This window comes from Nannobrachium achirus (assembly GCF_963921795.1).
Source record: "Nannobrachium achirus genome assembly, chromosome: 23".
NCBI lineage: Eukaryota > Metazoa > Chordata > Actinopteri > Myctophiformes > Myctophidae > Nannobrachium > Nannobrachium achirus.
Genome location: NC_137830.1, coordinates 25,929,085 through 25,949,478, shown reverse-complemented (window position 1 = coordinate 25,949,478; position 20,394 = coordinate 25,929,085). Strand labels below are relative to the sequence as shown.

The 20,394-nt window shown below is 43.0% G+C and overlaps 1 protein-coding gene across 1 annotated transcript in view; it reads right to left on the bottom strand.

Annotated features, from left to right (window-relative positions):
- Nucleotides 1-20,394, bottom strand: part of LOC308308839 (thyrotropin-releasing hormone-degrading ectoenzyme-like) — a gene marked incomplete at both ends in the record, with an annotated part of 249,634 nt that overhangs the window by 218,034 nt on the left and 11,206 nt on the right. The window contains 2 exons of the mRNA XM_080754291.1: nucleotides 423-699; nucleotides 15,151-15,392. Of these exons, the coding sequence (XP_080610417.1) occupies nucleotides 423-699; nucleotides 15,151-15,392 (519 nt within the window). The remainder of the gene's footprint in view (nucleotides 1-422; nucleotides 700-15,150; nucleotides 15,393-20,394) is intronic.

Genomic DNA, 20,394 nt, shown 5'->3' with positions numbered 1-20,394 from the left:
CTGCACCTTTGACCCTAGCCTAGGGGAAGCCTTTATGACCCAAGGTCATGAAATACTTTCATAGCATCACTAGACTATTTGTTTTTATATTTGGCAGCCTATAGGAGAAATCCACAGACTGGTTGTTAGAGGGTGTCAACAACTTGGGATGCCCAGAAAGGAGGCAAAAAGGCTGGCAAAGTATTGCACTGACTCTGCTGTAATTGGCAGCTGCCATACTGTACATACCGGAAACACTGTTACTAGAGAATATTGAGTGATATTCCTATTGCATTATGAAGACGTACTCTATGCCATGATGTAACTTTGACTGTACCGGCTTTAATATTTGTGTTCTTGTATAATCACCTTTATGTGGACATTAATTAATTGTAAAAATGAGTGTGTGTGTGCATGCATGCGTGCGTGCGTGCAACACTCACAGTAACGCCGGAGTCGGTGTGCGTCTCCCTGTATGTGAAGTTGCACACGGCCCACGCCAGGTAGTACGTCGACATGCGAGGCGTCCGCGCAAAGTGGTCGGTCACCCAGCCGTCCTCGTCGACCGGCGAGGAGCTGTGGACGGGCATGTTGGACAGGGAGATGTAGTCCGACTGGTGGCGCAGGGAGACGGCGAAGGTGGCCTTGTAGACGGGCTCGTCGAAGCAGGGAAAGGCCTTTCTGGCGTGGACCGGACTGAACTGAGTCACTGCCAAGTACCTGAAAACACACACACACACACACAGAGGGAGAGAAGGGAAGAGATGAGATCAGATTGGATTACATTAATTAGATTAAGAACATATCTTCGCCGTCGCCTGCTGGGCGGAAACCTTGTATGTCCAAAACTGTTGGAGAAGGGGGAAAAATTATCTCTGTTCCAATGGATTCAGTGTTATTTAGTCGCAAGCTCTTGTTAATACTTTTCATTGGTTCAATATTCATAAAACCCACACACACATAACTTTTATAACCAAAATATATATCTAACAATCCAAAAGCTCCGCTTGTGAGCTTGTAGATCACCTATTTTTGTTACTTTTGTGTCACGCTGTTGTATGATGAAGTATATGGGATTCAGACTGCACTAACTTTCCTCTTCCACCATTGAGCCTGCCTGCTTGCTCAGGGGATGAACTGAATCTTGACCATCGGATCAAAATCCGTGTCAGATCCCATGTGTCTGTCTAGAGACATGAACTTTGACGCGATAGGCCTAGGCTAGAGGAATCTGCATTTTTCTGAAACTGGACCTTTCTTTGTGCGATTGGGGCTTGCAGCCACACAAAGCTGGAGATTTCGGCCGCTAAACCGGATCATTTTGAAATTTGAAACCAGATAAACAAATGAAGATTTACAAAAATATCCGATTCTCAGTGGATCTGTGTAGGCATGGATTTTTTTTAGACCTAGATATTTTTGTCGTGTGGACCTAGATATTTTTCTATGCGGATATACGAAAATCTGAGTTTAGAAAAAGATCCAGATTAGTGTAGCCTTGGTCTAAATGTCTCAATAGAAGAGCGGGGAGACCCCAATTCTATAAATGATATTGTATTAATACTCTACAGTATATAGATTGGACAAAATTAAAATGTATTCATTAAAAGAAAGTTACATAGTGCCACAAAAAACATGCAAAAAATATAGAGATACAAGGTTTCTGCCCGATAGCGACGATATTATATTAGATTACAGTGGATTATGGGAACATCCAACAAATGTAATTAACCCTCAGCCTCATTTATTTCAAGGACCCCCCTTCTTGATATGCATTAACATAAGACCCTAAGCTACACTGTAAAATTGACAATGTTAATTTAACTCTTAAAGGGTTACAGAACCCGTTATGGTCCATTTGGATCCATTTGTACACATGAGTTACAGACCTTAACTCCTCAAGGAGCCTTAGAAGTCCACAGACCTACACGCTGAGAACCAGTGAATTAGATACAATTAGATCAGAACAGATTATATTAGATTACAAGTAGATTATAGGGGTGCAGCAGTTAATCGCGCACGCACACACAAATGCACACACACACACAGATAATATTTGCCACACACTGCGAGGACAGAGTGATTAAGTCCCTAGTTCGACATCCAAAACCCCCCACGCAGGTGTGACCCTGCTCACGGCGGCACATGTGCTATACCATGCTTGGTCATGATCGATATGTGCTGCGATAAGCCTCCTCCTGCGCTCGGATGTTAATCCCACCAGGCCGCTACGGCTCAGCCAAGGAGCGGTGAGGTGAATTATGTCAGTAGATGGCTAAATTCTGTCCCGACTCCCATCTCCATGGCGTCCTGGTGCCAGTTTATCGCAACACGGGACGGAACGTAAGGCATACCAGGCGAAGCGTATTGCCCAGGGGAGACTCAACCTCCCTCACACCCCTGATAGGGGAAAAGAGAGGTCCTCTCACAAATGAGTGTATGTCACCTGTGGACTAGGGATGGGACGATAAGCGATATTATCGTTTATCATGATAATAATAAAGGTATTGTGGAGATTTAATTCATCGTGATATCGTCCTCCGTCATGCACTGGGATCAATTCAGTTTTCATTTGCCGAGCTGCATATCCAGTACCTAAAACCCTAATGTCACCAGTGGACCTCTACGAGGTCCCGGCAGAGGAGTCCCGCAGCGGCTGTGCTGTTAGGGGTTCTCTGCCGCGTCCCTGAGATCGACATTACGGAATGAGGGGGAATAGTTTTTCCCTCCTTGAGTCCTAGGATGGATGGAATAGCCTCCTCCGGAAACATGCGACCCCAGCTCTGGGGTTTCGCTTTCCATAGCGGCTTCATGGAACCTTCGTGGAGGTCTCCGTCAGCGTTGGCTGCACCATGGCAATTGGGGCCTTGCTCTTTTGCTGAGACTATGTCCAGAGAAGCATGAAGAGTGTCCACCGCGCACCTCTAGCCTGGTTTAGGCTGGTCCGGTGCATCTCAGGAACGGGACTTGGATATCGTCGTTGTCGGGTGAAAACCTTGTATGTCCAAAACCGTTCGTTTTGCATTTTTCGTTTGGAAAATGATTTAAACTAGTGAAAACAGCCGATCTACAAGCACACAACGCCTCGCACCGCGAGGCGTTGTGTGCTTGTAGATCTGCTGTTTTCACTACGTTTGTGCGACGGCCTTGTACGATGAAGCAGGGCTTTACTTTGCGAAAGAACAGACACATTTGAAACTTGGTGATACGAGGTTAACGCCCGTCAACGACAATGTGTACAAGGAGGAAGGTACTGGAGCAAACACGGACTGTTTAAGCCTTTTTTATTGTTTACAGGGGGCAGGCAAGAGTGACAACATTTCGTCAGGTCAGCCTGGTGATCTGACGAAGATGTATTGACATCCAAATGTTGTCACTCTTGCCTGCACCCTGTAAACATTAGAAAAAGGCTTAAACTGTCTTGCTCCAGTACCTTCCTCATTCTACCTTGTCCCTTCAGGTCAGTGCCTTCACAGCACTCACAGTCCTACGAATAGATCTCAGGACCCTCGGTCGGCTATGGACACGAAGTGAAATATTAGAAACTAGCCCCGGTTTAATGATAATATGAGCGAGGTGACTCGCTGAAACACCCTTCTTGTATGCATATGAGAAGAAAATGTGTTTTACGTCTTAGAACTGACAAGGGATCACCCCTGACAATATAGGCGGAAGGGCGGATCTCCACCTGTCAGGTAAATTGAACAAGTTCCGGCCAATCGACATTGTTCGGAGGAGTATAAAGGTAATGCTTCTGTGTTCACGCCTTAGGCGCTCTCCCATATAGCGAGTCACCTCGCTCATATTAACATAAAACCAGTCTAGTAATTCTAGGAAAAAAATCCACTCAGGTTGGAAAAAATTGTGTTATTTAGTTTCTCAACTGATTCTGACAGGAAATTAGGTCTACTAGCCAGGATAAAAAATCTACCATAATCTGCTCACTGCAAATACCCACAGTGGCCAAATCAAGTTGGGCTCCCATCGACTTTCTATACAGGAGGAAAATACCCAGAAAAAGATCTGCTTTAAGTAGGATGTGAGGGGTCTAACTAGGGGTTTGTCATGATGCTGAATCCACTGCAAGCATTTGTTTTGCACAAAAAACATTCCTTGGGCTAAAAATGGCCCCAGAAAATGATGGTTTAGTGATGAAAAGTGATGAGTCATCACTTTTCATCAGTTTTGTGGGCGTTTTCTGGGGCCAATGAATGTTTTTTGTGCAAAACAAATGCTTGCAATGGATTCAGCATCATGACAAACCCCTAGTTAGACCCCTCACATCCTACTTAAAGCAGATTTTCTTTCTGGGTATTTTCCTCCTGTATAGAAAGTCGATGGGAGCCCAACCTGATTTGGCCACTGTGGGTATTTGCAGTGAGCAGATTATGGTAGATTTTTTATCCTGGCTAGTAGACCAAATTTCCTGTCAGAATCAGTTGAAAATAAATAACACAATTTTTTCCAAGCTCAGCTTTATTTTTACTGGACTATTTTGTTCTATGAGGTAAAGAAGGGAAATGTGTCCCCCTTTCCCCACTCTACCTTAATAAAATACAAATATGTTGGATGCTAATTAGCTAGACTTGGCTATATGCCATTGACACAGAATTGTATTTAAATTGCCTTTAACTCAGTTTCACTGGCATTCGGCCACCAAGGGATTTTCTTTCTTTCTTTTTTATGCCTTTATTTGTTTTAGCAGAAATGAAGATAATTTATATTCAGTGGTGGGAGAAGTTTCAGAATTTGTTTTAATGTTAGACAGTTTTTATCTCTTCAGCTGTCCTCTTAAAATAATGAAGGGCACTCGGGTGGCGCAGGGATAAAGTACCTGCCCAATTTACAATTTAGGCATGTAGCAGACTTAATCCATCGCAAGATGCACACTGACACAGCCTTTCCTTTCAGTCTCTACTCTAACTCAGGGGTGTAGTTGTCCTGATTTAAAATGAAGCACACGGAACTGAAAGTTCCTATGATTGGCTGCTCGTTCACTGTTCTTGCACCAGAAGCAACATGTTCACCACATTTGATTTTCTTACCTTAATAAACATTGTCATAAATACTTTATGGTTCCTGTCGCTAGTTTAAAGCCTTGTTTCAATCACCATGAAATGCGTTTTGTGAAAATATGGTCCAATTTATGTTACAGTATATTTGATGTTATAGCTGGGTATGCTGTAGAAGGGGCTTGTGATCATAGGTTCTTCTTCGTGTGCTTTATTTTCGGCAAGCTCAAGACAATGTCCCATGTATCCCTGCGGTTGGACGTGACCGTTGGCAGCCAATAGCATTCGAGATGGTACTATTTCTACCAATGAACGTTGATTTCTACAATGATGGCGGCACCTATACAGCGGCCAAAAAAGCTTCATTTGCGCAGCATAGAAACCAATGGCTTTCCACTGCCCATATTCTTTTACTTGTCTCTGCTCTAACTACTGTTAGACTGTCAGTGACAGCTCGGAGAGCAACGCACAATCAGACATTCAGTGCTGATTCTCAAGTGCAACAGCCAACAAAGCTGCATAGCCTGCCCTATTTACCCTATTAGCCTACTAATGTTTGAGCATTAAATTCAACACCATCCATTATTATGACGGCAGAAAGTTTATTTTAATTGACGACAATGCAACAGTCTGTGTGCAGACTGTGTGTATACTGTAGTAGCTACAGTTTGCAAAGCACAAAGCTACTGTAACCAGATGAGAGCATTAGACTCACCTGCTGCCTGCCATGGGGGTTGAAAGAGAACGCAGACACACTTCCAAGTTGTCTACATTGTGTAAGTCATAAATGTATGGTTTTCTTATTCAGGATGAAGTTTGGTCCACTTCTTGTGTTTAATCCCAGTCTGTCTGTTGTTGTGTTTAGGGTTAGGGTTTGTGTGAAATGGCTATAAAGACATCGGCTGCTAACCCTAACCCTAACCCTAACCCACAACTGGGAAAATGTGATTAGACAACACAGGTTTTATTTTCAAATCTTGCTACTGGAAGTTGGACTGACTATTCAATGATAATTTAAACAGGGCCCTGCAGGCTGCAGGTTAATCAAACATATCCGACATGTTCATATCGTACACATGAGCAACGAATCTAATATGTGAATTGTTTAAACATATTCTGCCAAACCCGGCCACAGCCAGGTTAACTAAACTAGCCGGTGCTCTGCCTAACCCGGCCACAGCCCTGTTAGCTGGTTACCAGGTTAACCAGATAAACAGGTGCCGCTGCAGCCACTGGTGAGTGAAAAAATCACACCCGTGTGAAGTGGAGCTGTGTGTGTGTGTGTGTGTGTGTGTGTGTGTGTGTGTGTGTGTGTGTGTGTGTGTGTGTGTGTGTGGATCATGTGTACCGATTTTTGTGACATTTGAAGAAAATATGTAGGAAAAGGAGCAAAAAGCGTGTTTTGGAGAAAATTCAAGATGGCGGAAAATCTATCATGGCGCAAATGGGCGTGGCCTATATGGGGATATGCGTCATGACCCAAGGAATCCAGGGAAAAAATAATTTTAATTTTCCGACCTACGGTTCAAGAGTTACAGGCCAAAACGTAAAGTGGGGTGTTATGGCGCCACCATGCGGCCAAATGACAAAATTATTTTTTATTTAATCCTTGAAATCATTATGAACCTCCTCTCCAAGTCTTGAAACTCTAGCCCCTATGGTTTGCGAGAGACAAATAATTGAATGTGAGTTTTTGCAATTCCCATTATAAGTCAATGGGGAAAATTAATTCACTAATAAATTAATATCAATTAAACTATAGAACCTTTCTCTTAGAAAAGTAATAGCCCACGATTCCCGAGTAAGCCGGTCGATTTGACATATGGCGCGAGTGTGTGGTGGCAAAACTGTGGGACTAGTGGCGTGCCGAAGTTTAGGAAGTTCAGGCTACATACACACACACACACACACACACAGACAGACCCACACGGCCACGTATAGGGAGCCTGTGCTTCACACAGCTCCAAAAACTTCATATCCCATGATGCAATGCGGCCACAAAGCGGACCGACTTTCACATCCTCGTTACTGCCTGTTCACTTGTATTGTGCTGCATCTGGCTTTTCTCTGTCTAGTTTCTCTATTTTGTTGTTAATATAATTTACACAGGGCCCTGGTGCTTAAGCACCACTAAGGGGACACCCTACCGTTTCTATGGCATGTGAGATAAAACACACAGCATCACGATGAAACTGAATAATCATGTATGGTTGTGAAGATATAACAGACATAAATATTTTGTCTCTCTCTTTCCCCTCTATTCGAATCAAATAAGTTACTGTGTAGGTCACACACACACACACACACACACACACACACACACACACACACACACACACACACACACACACACACACACACACACACACACACACACACACACACACACACACACACACACACACACACACACACACACACACACACACCTAATTAGTATTCCGAACAGCAGTGTCACTGAAGGCAAAACTGTTGAGTCAGGAGGTTGTATTACACACAGGAGTGTGTATGTGTGTGTGCGTGCGTGCGTGCGTGCGTGCGTGCGTGCATATGATGCGTGTGCGTGCGTGTAAACGAGACAGAGATTATGATCTATAGCCAAACAGAGAGAACTACCCACTGTGCATAGTTTCTGAAGAGTGTGCATGAGTGTCATGATTTCAAGACTTTTCCTTTTCTTATTTCTTTTCTTTTTTTCAATATGTGGGTCAAAACAGTGGTAAACCATCTAGTCCAGTTTTTCCTAGAGTTTGTGACTATGGCTGACATAGTTGATGATAAATACATTGGATCCATTGGAGCGTATCGTCAATGTCGTGTGGACATCGTATGTCCAAAACCTTCCTTTTTTGTTGCGACCGCCAGGTCGCAAGTTACTATGAAAACCTCCACCAGCTGTCTGTCTGTCCCTCCGTCAGTCCCTCCGTCTGTCCGTCACGTCACACTTTTGCCCTTCTCTTATCTCAGGCACCGTTGCCCCTATCCATGCCAAACTTTGCACACACACTCCTTGGCTGCCAAACAACAACCTCAAGCCCTGATTTCTCACATGGCCCTCTTCTAGCTCCACCATGAGGCCAATTTTTACAAAACACATTTTTGGACACTGCTCCTACAGATTTTGCCCTAAAATCACGCAAAACGGTACACAGTATCTCTAGTCATGTCATCAACATGTATCTGTCCCATTTCCCTCCTGGCTACGATTGCCTTCTAAAGTTTGTGTATGCGACCTGACGGTCGCTTATCTCCCGATTGGTGTTATAAGTGAAACTAGCCGATAGCAGATCTCGCAAGGTGCGCTGCTATTTTCACTAGTTTTGTGTGACAGTCTTGTATGATGAAGCAGGGCTTTACTTTACGAAAAAATCTGAAACTGAAAACGTTAAACTCTGAGATACTGTACGAGATGTCTTTCCGACAGTGACGGTATATTCGTCTTTCGATTGCCTGAAAAGTAAAGGTTTCCTTCACACAGCAACTAATGGTTCAATGCACTTTTCCAATCATTATGAACGAATCAATTAATTAATCAATACATTTTTATTTGTATTTTTTAAGTGAAAGTAGGCCTATGCCAGTCCCCTCTCTGCTCCAATAGCCGACTCTTGGGCATTGTTAGGTTTTTTTACTTCATTTTACATTTCTTCCTCAAAGTGTTGCTCGGACAAAACGCTATAAAGTATAAAATAACCTGCAAATGGGAGCTACCTGGTGTGTAGATTCATTTTCCCTTCATGCTGAGCCAACACTATAACGAGGGTTGCAACAGTTAATCAAACTAATCGATTTAATCAATAAAAAAGCGTTGCGTGCTTGTACAGTATATTCACAATGTTTGCACGACACCATTGGGTGATGAAGTAGAAAATAACTCCAAAATCGATTTGTTGTTATATAAAATAGCTTCACAATTATTCAACTAATAATTGAAAATGTATTAACGGACGTCTTTGAACCAGTAGCTAATAAAGAGCACGTTTTCTACTATCCGAGCCTCGTGAATGATAAGCACTGAAATGTTCAAGTATGCGGACAAAACGAAGCGACGGAGAAAGAACATACAGTGACTTGTAGAATCACTGTGGCAGCTGCACAGGTTAAAGGGCCAATTAAATCAGTGTGCCGTGAAAATCAAACAACCGACATTCTAAAAATAGAACAGAATACCTTGGTTGGTGCTTGTTATGAAAAGATTGAGACGTTTATGGGCCTGTAGGAAGTCATTCTGACACTCTGCTTGGGTGTCAGACATCATTATATATGACAGCTCAGTGAAAGCGTGATGGATACGGTAAACAGTCCATCAAAGACAAATATTTGTATGTCATTACGCAGTGCTGGAAAGTAAATAAGTACATTTACTCAAGTACTGTACGATTTTGAGTTACTTGGAGTATTTCCCATTTTCTATATTTACTACTTCACTACCTAACAGAGCAAATATTGTACTTTTACAATTACAATTATTTAAAAATGTACTAGTTAATTTGTACATTTTAATTATTAGTATTTAGTACAAAACATACATTAACGACTTCAGCCCTATTCAATGTTTAATATAATTAATATTTGAAAATAGCCAATCTACAAGCTGTACATCTGCTATTTTCACATTTTCAAATATTTCATACACACATGATACTTTGTGATAATGAGTACCTGCATAATGAGTACTTTTACTTTTGGTACTCAAAGAATATTTTGACGCCAATATTGGGGACTTTTACATAAGTCATTTTTTGAATTCCTAAACTTGTAACAGAGTATTTTTACATTGTTGTATTGATACTTTTGCTTGAGTAAAACATTTGAGCACTTTTTCCGCCACTGTCACTTCGTTTAACCGCGAAGCCGGGACGGGGAGGGTGATGTGTGTCTGTACAGGACTCCTACGGGCTGGGCTGGGCTGGGGCGGCACCTGACAGCAGGGAGTGTTGGGTGGGAGGAGTAGGATTAGAGGTTAGAAGGAGACGGAGTAGCTGTCTGAATACACAAATCCCATCCGATCGCTAATCAGATGATATTTAACTAGAACTGCACTCTGTCGAGGTGCCATCTTGCGCCTTGCACAAGTAGGCCATGTAGAGCGTGCAGACTCACCGTGAGGTGCGCTCACCACTGGCATCACCACTGGTGATGCCAGTGACATCACCACTGGCATCACCAGGAACGCTGGTCCCTCATTGCCTGTTAATGATGACGTTGACAGAAAGGCTGGTCCCTGATTGGGATATGGGCTTAAACACGGGCAGACACTGACATACAGACGTACATACTGTACGTACATACGCAGCCGAATGTAGTGCTTGTGCGCTCTGCTGGCGCAAGTCATAACAGTGTGGACTGGGATTTGTGTGCAGACAAAAAAAAAAGCCATATATATTCATTACACACAACCAGAGACACAGTCTGAGACACAGGTTGGATTTATTAAAATAGTGAAGAAAGAGCATTAACAGACACACGCACACGCGCACACACACACACACACACACACACACACACACACACACACACACACACACACACACACACACACACACACACACACACACACACACACACACACACACACACACACACACACACACACACACACACAGGGCTGTAATGTAGTATTGATTGGTGACATCTCTTCATCTGAACACGGGATCAGTGATGAAGTGATAAAAGAGAGAACGGAGAGAGAGACTGAACGAGGGAAGGAGGAGAGAGAGAAAGAAAAGAACGGTATAACAAGGGGAGGTGGACCAGGAAAAATGACGAAGACGAACTGAGAAAGAACGAATGTCATGTTAACTCTGTGCATGTGTACGTGCGTGTCCTCCAGAGCCCTCCATGGGCCCGAAACCCCAAACCGAACCAGCCAACGCTAAAGTGTCCTTGAGCAAGACACAGAACGCTGCATCGGTGCGTGAACGTGTGTGTGTGTGTGTGTGTGTGTGTGTGTGGGGGGGGGGGGGTTAATGGAACGAATGCGGGTGTGAATGTAATGCAGATTGTAAAGCACTTTAAGCTCTATATAAATGCACCATTTACCATTTAACACACATGAGTTGATATGAGTACATCAGATTTATTCATTGGATATTTTCAGGGTAATGTAATGTGATGTTAACCCTGCTAATGAATGAACTGATGCTGCAATGAAATGTGACGGTAAGCCTGTTTATCACTTAAACCATCCATTAATTTAGGCCTAGAATTATTGAATGCTTTAACTATTGAAAAATAGCAGATATACAAGCTCACATGCGAGCTTGTAGATCTGCTGTTTTTGAAAAATCATGAAACTTTGTGCAAATCTTTGAAAATCTCAAGTGACCATTTGTAACTCAGATATTTGCTTCTGGGGGGTCCCTGATACAAAATATATTGAGACGGGGGTCTGCGGCCAAATACATATAATTTTAGGGGTCCTTGACATGAACGAGTTTGAGAACCACTGACGTAGAAATGTGTTTATTCAATAAACCTTAGAACGATTTAGAAGACACTTATGGAATCGGTCAAAATCGGCTCAAAATTCAAATGTTCAAGATTTTTCCAAAATAGCAGATCTGCAAGCTCGCAGCTAGCTGTGAGCTTGTATATCTGCTATTTTGTAATAGTTAAAGCATAAAATAATAATACGCAACAATGAGTACCCGGTCTAAATGTTCACAATGCGCTTGTAGATTGGCTATTTTCGACAAAGAAGTTTGGTGTAGGGGAAAAAAGAGCAAATATTAACACATTTGTTGCAATCAACTAAATCTCTTTGAAGGTCCAAGATGCCATGGTCTCCATAGACGTCCATGAAATTCATAGTGCACGGATCATGCACTCCCATGCCTAGATCATGCAGCACGTGTGTGCACGCTGTTCACAGCTTTCAAACAAAAAAATCCGCTTGGAAATCCGTTCAGGCATTCATGAGATATCAGCCATTATGTGGCTGCCATGTTTGAAAGATGGGGTTTGTTATGGGGGTTAAACATGCAATTTCGCAATCGCGATCATGCCTAGTACTTTTTTTTTTACAGCCCAAACTCGGGAAACTCGCGGTTGGCACAGGTAAGGTACCTATACAAACTCGGGAAAATCGGGGTTGGCACAGGTAAGGTATCTATACAAACTCGGGAAACTCGGGGTTGGCATGTGTTAACATGAATCCAACACAATGCTACACATTGAGAGTAATGTCAAACAAGTCTATGAAGCTATGAAATCTATTAAACACGTTTAATCTGCAGCACAATGTTATACAATATGTAGTTCTAGGTATCGGGTGACGCCATGTTGATGACCACTGATCCAGACTTGGTCAACAGGACCTGAGTTGCCTTTATACTTGGACTGTGTTTTTCCATCTACAGACTCTACACCAAAAAACATTTGTGTGCACTACTTAGGCCAGGGGTATGGGCATCTGGCATACCACCCATATGTCTGGTGGGCATGGCTATTAGTGGGCCAGTGGGCCCAAAGAAAATGACCATATCTAAAAGGATAGATATGGTAATTTTTGGGCTGGGTGGCCACCATGTGCCAATCCTTCAGTAGCACCAGCCCACAGAGCAGAGAGACATCACATGATTGGCCCACTGGCTTGTCTATCATCTGAATACTGGCCTACTAGGCTACTGTGGCCCAGGAGTCCCACCCAAATATAAAACACCTGATAATAAGCTGAAACAACAGAGACTGACACAATATGTCCATATATGGGCTTTCCCTGATATGGGCTTAATATTGCTGACATCAGGGATCTCCATATATGGGCATAAAGGGACAAGGACGGAATTAATTTGCAAGTGTGACTCGCATCGCGACAACCACACTGGTTATCGTGAGACTGACACAATATGTCCATATACAGTATGAGCATTCCCAGATATGGGCTTAATATTGATGACATCAGGGATCTCCTAAGGGCATAAAAGGGACAAGGACAGAATTAGTGTGGTTGTAAGTGCGGTTGCCGAGACGCGAGTCACACTGTCTTGGCATATGGAGTGTGACATGAGGCGTGACCGACTGACACACATGAGCTGCAGGTTTTCATAGTAAATGCGACCTACTGTTGAATACAATTAAATATAAATATTCTCAAAGTGACCTAGTCCTAGTGTATCTTTAATGAACTGCTGAAATTAAATGAGCACAAGGGGTGAAAATAACTTTGAGTAAAGGTGGTTGCACACTGCTGCGTTTTTCGTTGCGAAATGCGTTTTTCAGGGCAAGGAGAGAGAGAGAGATAGAGAGAGCAAGGGACTGAGTGGTGCGCGAAACGGGCGGCAGTGTGCAAACGTGACTGACATAACGTGAGGTTGATTTTTTTATTTGCGTGCCCCGAAATTCAGTCCGATATTAGGCCCGAAAAACGCAGCAGTGTGCAACCAGACCCTTTTTCCCCCCCACATCAGAAGTGGTCTGGTCAAGGCATTAAATGCCCAGGGTGAATAATTGTCCCAGTCCAGCCCTGGAATCAATAACGTTATCTTAGCTTAGTAATAAGAAAATGGAACTACAACAGATTGATAGAGAAAACTGTGTAATTACTCACAGCCGGCTGCACACACAAATACATGCATTTAAAGCCATGCAGAAACAGGCTGTGCTGTGATGTTTTCACTGTTTGCTTTGGTAGGTCAGTGGTTCTCAACCTTTTCAGGCCGCGACCCCCAAAATATTCATATTTTAACTGGGGACCCCCCACCCTAACGAGCACTACGAGTTGTAAGACTTTAGGCATTACATTTTGTTTAACACGGTTCCATTGTGAAAATAGCTAATCTACATGCTCACAACGCCTCGTGTTGCGAGGTGTTGTGAGAAATATGCATACACCCCATAAATGTAAACATTATGTTGGTTTGTTTACTTTTGAGTGAGAAAACAAGGTCTCACATTAAGCTGAGAATGTTCGCATTCACTGGAGGACTGCGTTTCTGCAGGTAAACACCACCAAACTACTCAAGTTCCCTCTGTTGATTGAAAACTTTATTAGACGTGTTCATAGGAAAAGGTACAGTTTCATAACAGTTCACTGGTACAAGGTCAACTAAAAGGATACGCTCAGGAAAGCACATGGCTTATTTACATTGAGATCCCAGATTTAACTCTGGTATAGGGAAATGATATACCGAATACACCGGGTGCTCTTGTTTTGAAGTTTTCTGGTCAAGGTGAATGCAAGGTGCTCACAAAGTCAGTTTCGTAGACTCTTGGGAAAAGAAAAGCCCTCTAAGGATATATTAAACATGTCTGTATTTGCATAGGCCTAGGGCCCAAACAAATAAAGACAAAGCTAGTGCAGCATGGTGTTGTTATCGCGAGGAACAAACATGTTGTTAAAATGTTATAGTCTAATACAGCAGTTCTGAACTTTTCCTTGATCAGGGCCCACTTGAAAATCTTGAAAGCGTTCCCAGCCCACTCATCTGACCATATTCATAGACTTTTCACGATCTTTCAAAAATAGCAGATCTACAAGTTCGCAGCGCGGCACTCGGTGCCGCGCTGTGAGCTTGTATATCTGCTATTTTTTAATAGTTAAATGATCAATCGTTGGATTGAGTTCTGGCTTGTGCCAATATACTCTATGCTGTTGTTGTTTGTCCAAATGAAAACCCAGAAAACATACCATGCTGTTGTTATATTATCGTTGGTATCATAGTGTTTTACCAATTATTTGGCATAACACTTGCAATGCGCTCGGCCCACAGCTGGTCTAATATATTGCAGTAATAACTCCAGTGTCAGTAAGATTCCACACATCATTCTGACACACGTACGCGTGTGCACACACGCACTCATTCTGACACACGTACACGTGTGCACACACGCACACGCACACACACACACGCACACACACACACACACACACACACACACACACACACACACACACACACACACACACACACACACACACACAATCCATTTGTGTCTGCCTCCTTTCTTCATCTCACCATTGTATGTGTATGCGTGTGTGTGCGTGCGTGCGTGCGTGTGCATGTGCGCGTGTGTGTACGACTCCTTTCTCCATGCTATGTGCATTATGTATGTACCTCCTGTGTGTGTGTGTGTGTGTGTGTGTGTGTGTGTGTGTGTGTGTGTGTGTGTGTGTGTGTGTGTGTGTGTGTGTGTGTGTGTGTGTGTGTGTGTGTACCTCTTCTCTCCATTCATTGTGTATGTGCTCTTGAAGAAGCCCAGCAGCTCGTTCTCGATCACCGCCTCAAAGCTGATGTTGACTCGGTACGCTCTCATTGGCCGCAGCTCCCGGTGCAGAACGATCACGTGCATCTGATTGGACGGGTAGGGGAAGTGGCGCTGGACGCGCAGAGCCCCGCCCCCTGCTTTGTTACCGGACCTGCTGTTGGTCGAATCCGAGAAGACGGACACGCGCTCGATCTGCAAGAGAGAGAGAGAGAAACGATAAATTAATATTATAGGCTAGCCAACTTTATTCACACAGCACCTTTCATACACCTGGGCAACTCCAAATGTTTTACAGATACAAACAAATACAATCAGAATGAACAGCAGAATAAAAGGACATAAAAAAGAGATCAAATTAAATACTAAAGGTAAAGAAGCATATTATTACTGTGTTCAAAACCGTTCTTTTATTATTGCTATTGTTTAACATTGAAAATAGTGAAAATAGCACACACTGGGCTACATTTTAACAGCATTTATTACACAGCTCAGCGGTCCGTTTTTTTATAATGACCACTGAACTCAATATAAACTGCTGTCTAATCAAAGACTCAGAGACCCCTTCAGGGTGATGAAGACCCCTCCGCTATGCGCCTGGGTTTATATCTCAATAAAGCTCTGTGTAAAGGTTGGCTGGACGGCCAAGCCTCCAGGAATTAGACAACTGTCCGAGAATGCTTTTGTTGGGTTTTTTATTTACGGAACCTCTCCAAACACCCACCAGGCAGCGCAATAATATTTACAGTGACGGACCGTCCAGAAATTAGACACATCAAAATAGTACTTGCAAGAAAAGCAGGTGCGTCATTAAGAATACTCACAGTGATTTGTCTCAATGAACTTAAACAAGGCAAACTCTGCTGGACCAGCTTATGATCAAGCACTACTTCCGAACTATTGCGACCTTTGTCATGTAATCGGTTCAGGAATATAAAAGAAGACATCACAGGTTGCTTTGTGAAGAGAGAAGGACTGTCAGCTAGTAAACAGAAACATTATGAACATAAAAACAATGTTTCTTGTTCAAATCTCTTGTTGAGCCAATCAAACAAAGCCATGGGAAAATGAACCAGAACAGGTTCAGAACAGGTACTGTATATAAATTACAGTTTAATTTTGAAAATGGTGGTATTCCCCTTTAGACCCCAGAGTAATGTGCTTTGTTCACTGAGACCCAATATCATTGGTTGTCCCAAGTGACTCACATAGTGTCCATATTCTGGGATGAATGTTCAGCTAAAAAACAAATAAAAAAAAAATAAAAAAAAAAGATCTACATAATATGTCGCAACGCAACACGATGTGAGCTTATTGCGACCAAAGGTCGCAGTTTAGTATGTGAAACGGCACATGCTGACTCCGTCCGTCTGGACATCTGGACGTGTACACTTTTTTACGGTCTATAGGTTTGCCGCTCTGACATCATGCTCTGATATCACTGTGATGTCAGGGGAACCACTCTAACAGAATAGGTTTGCCACTCTGACATCACACTCTGGCTTCACTGTGATACAATCCCTTGTATGCCCATAAATGGAGTTCCCTGATGTCATCAATATTAAGCCCATATGGGTTCTACCATATGGGCACTTTGGGCACGTGCCCAGGGGCCCCTGGGCATCAAGGGCCCTCAAAAAAAATGTATATATATATATATATCCGATATACATCACTGGCCAGATGGCCAAGACATGATAGGGTGAGGTCGCTTGTCGCCCTGAGGCGTCTTACTAGTAGGGATCCCGGACAATGAGGGTTGTTAATCATTTACACGGTAGGTTGAACACAATCATCTATTATTGACAAGAGATTGCCTAGACCTACAGTGCCCCCTCTCTTTAGGCCCCCGACCAATCCTGTGTTTGGTAGGATGTTAAAGTGTGAAAAGGTGAGACCACACTAAGTGCAGTTTATTGCTGGACTGAACGACCCGAGCAACCAGCATGAATGAATGGCCGCTGCGTAGCCTATATTTTGCAGGTGCGTTTATGTAAGTGATGGTAGATGATGGGTCTCTCTATTAGCCTACATTGTGAGCATAGGCGATTTTAAGGGGTGTCCTAGGGTGCACGTGCACCCCCTGGCCGCCAGGCGGCCATTTTGATTATTATTTTTTTTTTGTAATGTAACTTTATTTTATAATTATTAAATAAAACAGTGATCGTGATTTGTAAAATGTGCGCAAAAAGAGAGGTGGAGGGGCAAATATTTCAGCTTGCTTGCTTGCTTGCAATTTAAGACCTATCAGCTTGCTTGGCGACGGCGCTGTTGGCAGACTTGGCAGGCACTGTGGGTGGGCTGTGAGATTGACACCTGTGCTGGCCGGCTGTGTGACTCTCTGATATGATGACCCACAATTCCGTGATTTCCTTATCTGTTTCCGCCCGCCTAAAACAATATGGATACAGCAGCAGAGCAGCAATAATGGCGAAACGAACTATAAATACAAAGACAATTGACCAATTCTTTATAAAAAAGAGCAAACCCAGTGCCACAACCGATAATTCATCATCAGGAAATGTGAACACGGGTTCACTCGACACTGACAGTAATGCTAATGAACGTGAACCAGAGGAGGTGGACGGAGCTTGCAGCAGCAGTGATCCAGCCACCGACATCACTGTGGAAGGCTCGCCGTTGCCGGAGACCGAGGCCCCGGTTCCTCCACAGCAAGCAAGCCCCACTCCAGACTCAACTGTTGTTACCCCAGGCCCAGACCCAGAGGAGCCAAATGAAGCCAACTTTGTTCATGAAAGAGACCCTTGCCATGGCCCGGATAAAGCCAAGCAGTTTTTGGCTTTGGGTCCATATCAGCCAGAAGATGTAGAATGTCCGTTAAAGGCCGCTGGCGAAAAACAACGCAAATTCAGAAAGGAGTGGTTTAAAGATTTTGCCTGGCTGGAGTATAGCGTGCGCCATGACCGGGCGTTCTGCTTTCCATGTCGGGCCTTTGGTTCTGAGAACGCCGAGCAAGCTTTCAGGAGGACAGGTACATAAAGACACATCTCTGTTTACACAATGCTGTTGTACTCCCTCCAAGTGCATAGTCTATTATGTTATGAGCGCAGTTTCTCTACTTTGAGACAACTAAAAACGTATTTACGGACAACCATGACTGATAAAAGAGTGTCAGATATAGGCATTTTACAGATTGAGAAAATACACGAAATTAAAGTGCAGAAAATAATTGAAAGGTTTGCAAGTGCCAAAACCCGGAGGCTGCAGTTCATTGTGTAATAAGGATGTGTCTACTATTTGTTTTTGTGAAATGCTTATTTGACACTGTAAATGACTGCTTGATTGCTTGATGAATGATGATTAACTTGATGTTTGGCTTTATATGTCCTGGCTGTGCTGCCTCTGTCTGCAAAATAAGTAAATAAATCCTATAGATAGACATATGGTGTCTAGAAAAAGAAGCACCTGTTTTACACTTTTTTTTGTTTATATTGTGTTACATTTGGGTACAAAATTAACTGCAGAAATCCGCTAAAACAACATTACAAAACCGCTAATATCCGCAATTTTTTTCGCGTGCGCGCGAGGTCGTGCACCCCCTGCTGGAAGAGGCTAGAATCGCCTATGATTGTGAGTGTGTTCATTCAGCAGAGGCAGAGGCGGAGAGAGGCAGACATGGCTGGAATCCAAAGCCAGAGAGTTCGAAATGTTTAATCCGTATCCTAGGGGACCCGGATTTGGATTTTGAGTGTTAAAGATTATTTGATTAAGCAAACTTTTATTTGGTTGCTGCCGGGCGGGGATCCTCATATGTCCAAAACTGTCACTTGTCAGGATTGAAATTCAAAAAAGCAGATCTACAGGATCAAAACGCGGCGTCACACTATGAGGCATTTTGAGCTTGTAGAGCTGCTATTTTTGCTACTTTTATGTGATGCTGTAGTATGATGGAGTAGGGCATTCATTTACACACATGTAACATGAGCCAGTCGGATAGGGATTAAATGTTTTGTATTCTTGGGCCATGACTACTGTGGTTACTATTCTTTCACTTTGGTCATTTTAAAGTGACATGTGGGCTTAGAGGCTGTTCTTTAAGTGTTATTAATTTAGTTCTCATTATGATCATTTCCTCTTACTGTAGATACAGTCAGTCACTAGGTGTGATAAGCATAAAATTAATTGCCATCCACTTAAAGACTATATCTAAATAGTAATAGTGCTTGTTTTGAACAACCCGGAACCATGGAGGTCGAGTACTGCTCCACAGCAGTGATTACTTGCAGAACATGTTTGTTTACGGTGGACGATTTTTGCATGAACTGTTATAATTGGAGCACGGTCCTGGACTTCTATTTATGAATAATCTTCTCAAATTGTCAGTGAAAGCGCTGTTCACCCCGGCCCATACTGTGACGATTAAGACTTTCCTCTGATGTCCATTGCCTGGTTTCTTGCGCTTATATTATGGATGTTTATCATGACCACCCTCTGCCAAAACACAAAGTTAGAAATTGCACAAGCCTTCAACTGAATATGAGCCGGGTCTGCATTATTCATGGAGATCTTAACCCAGTGGTTCTCAACCTGTGGGCCGGGGCCCACTGGTGGGCTGGAAGGATATTGCAAGTGGGCCCCCAAATAATTGTCAAAACACTAGGATTTAAATGATAATATAACATTAAGCAAACATGATCCTACAACATGATCATCAGGTATTATGATTATACTTGGAGGAAGATTTTGTACAGAAAGTGTTAAAATTATGTTTTTTATGTGGCCACACCCACCTGTTCATTAAGTACACCTGGTTTTCAGGTGGGTGGTGACCCAGCTGAAGTTAGCCACACCCACAGTGTTGTTGAATGGTAAAAAGGGGAGAGGATGCTATTATGATGTCATTGTATCAGTGTACAGTATTTCAATTGGCCTTTTTGACTCAGAGGCTTTCAGATTTCAGGAAGAAACCAAAAACACACAGGGAAAACATATTTGCATAGTATAACCACACCTGGGGGTCTATTAGAGTAATGTTAACTCCATAGACACATACAAAACAAATGTGTTTTTTATTGTGATACCGATAACTTAACCTATACCATGGGTCTTCAACAGGGGGTCCGGGACCCTTAGGGGGTCCTCAGAGTTACTACAGGGGGTCCTCCAAATCTTTGTGTGGAGGAACTTTTCTTTTCTCCTTTTTTATATTAACCACTTGAACCCTAGCGTCCATATT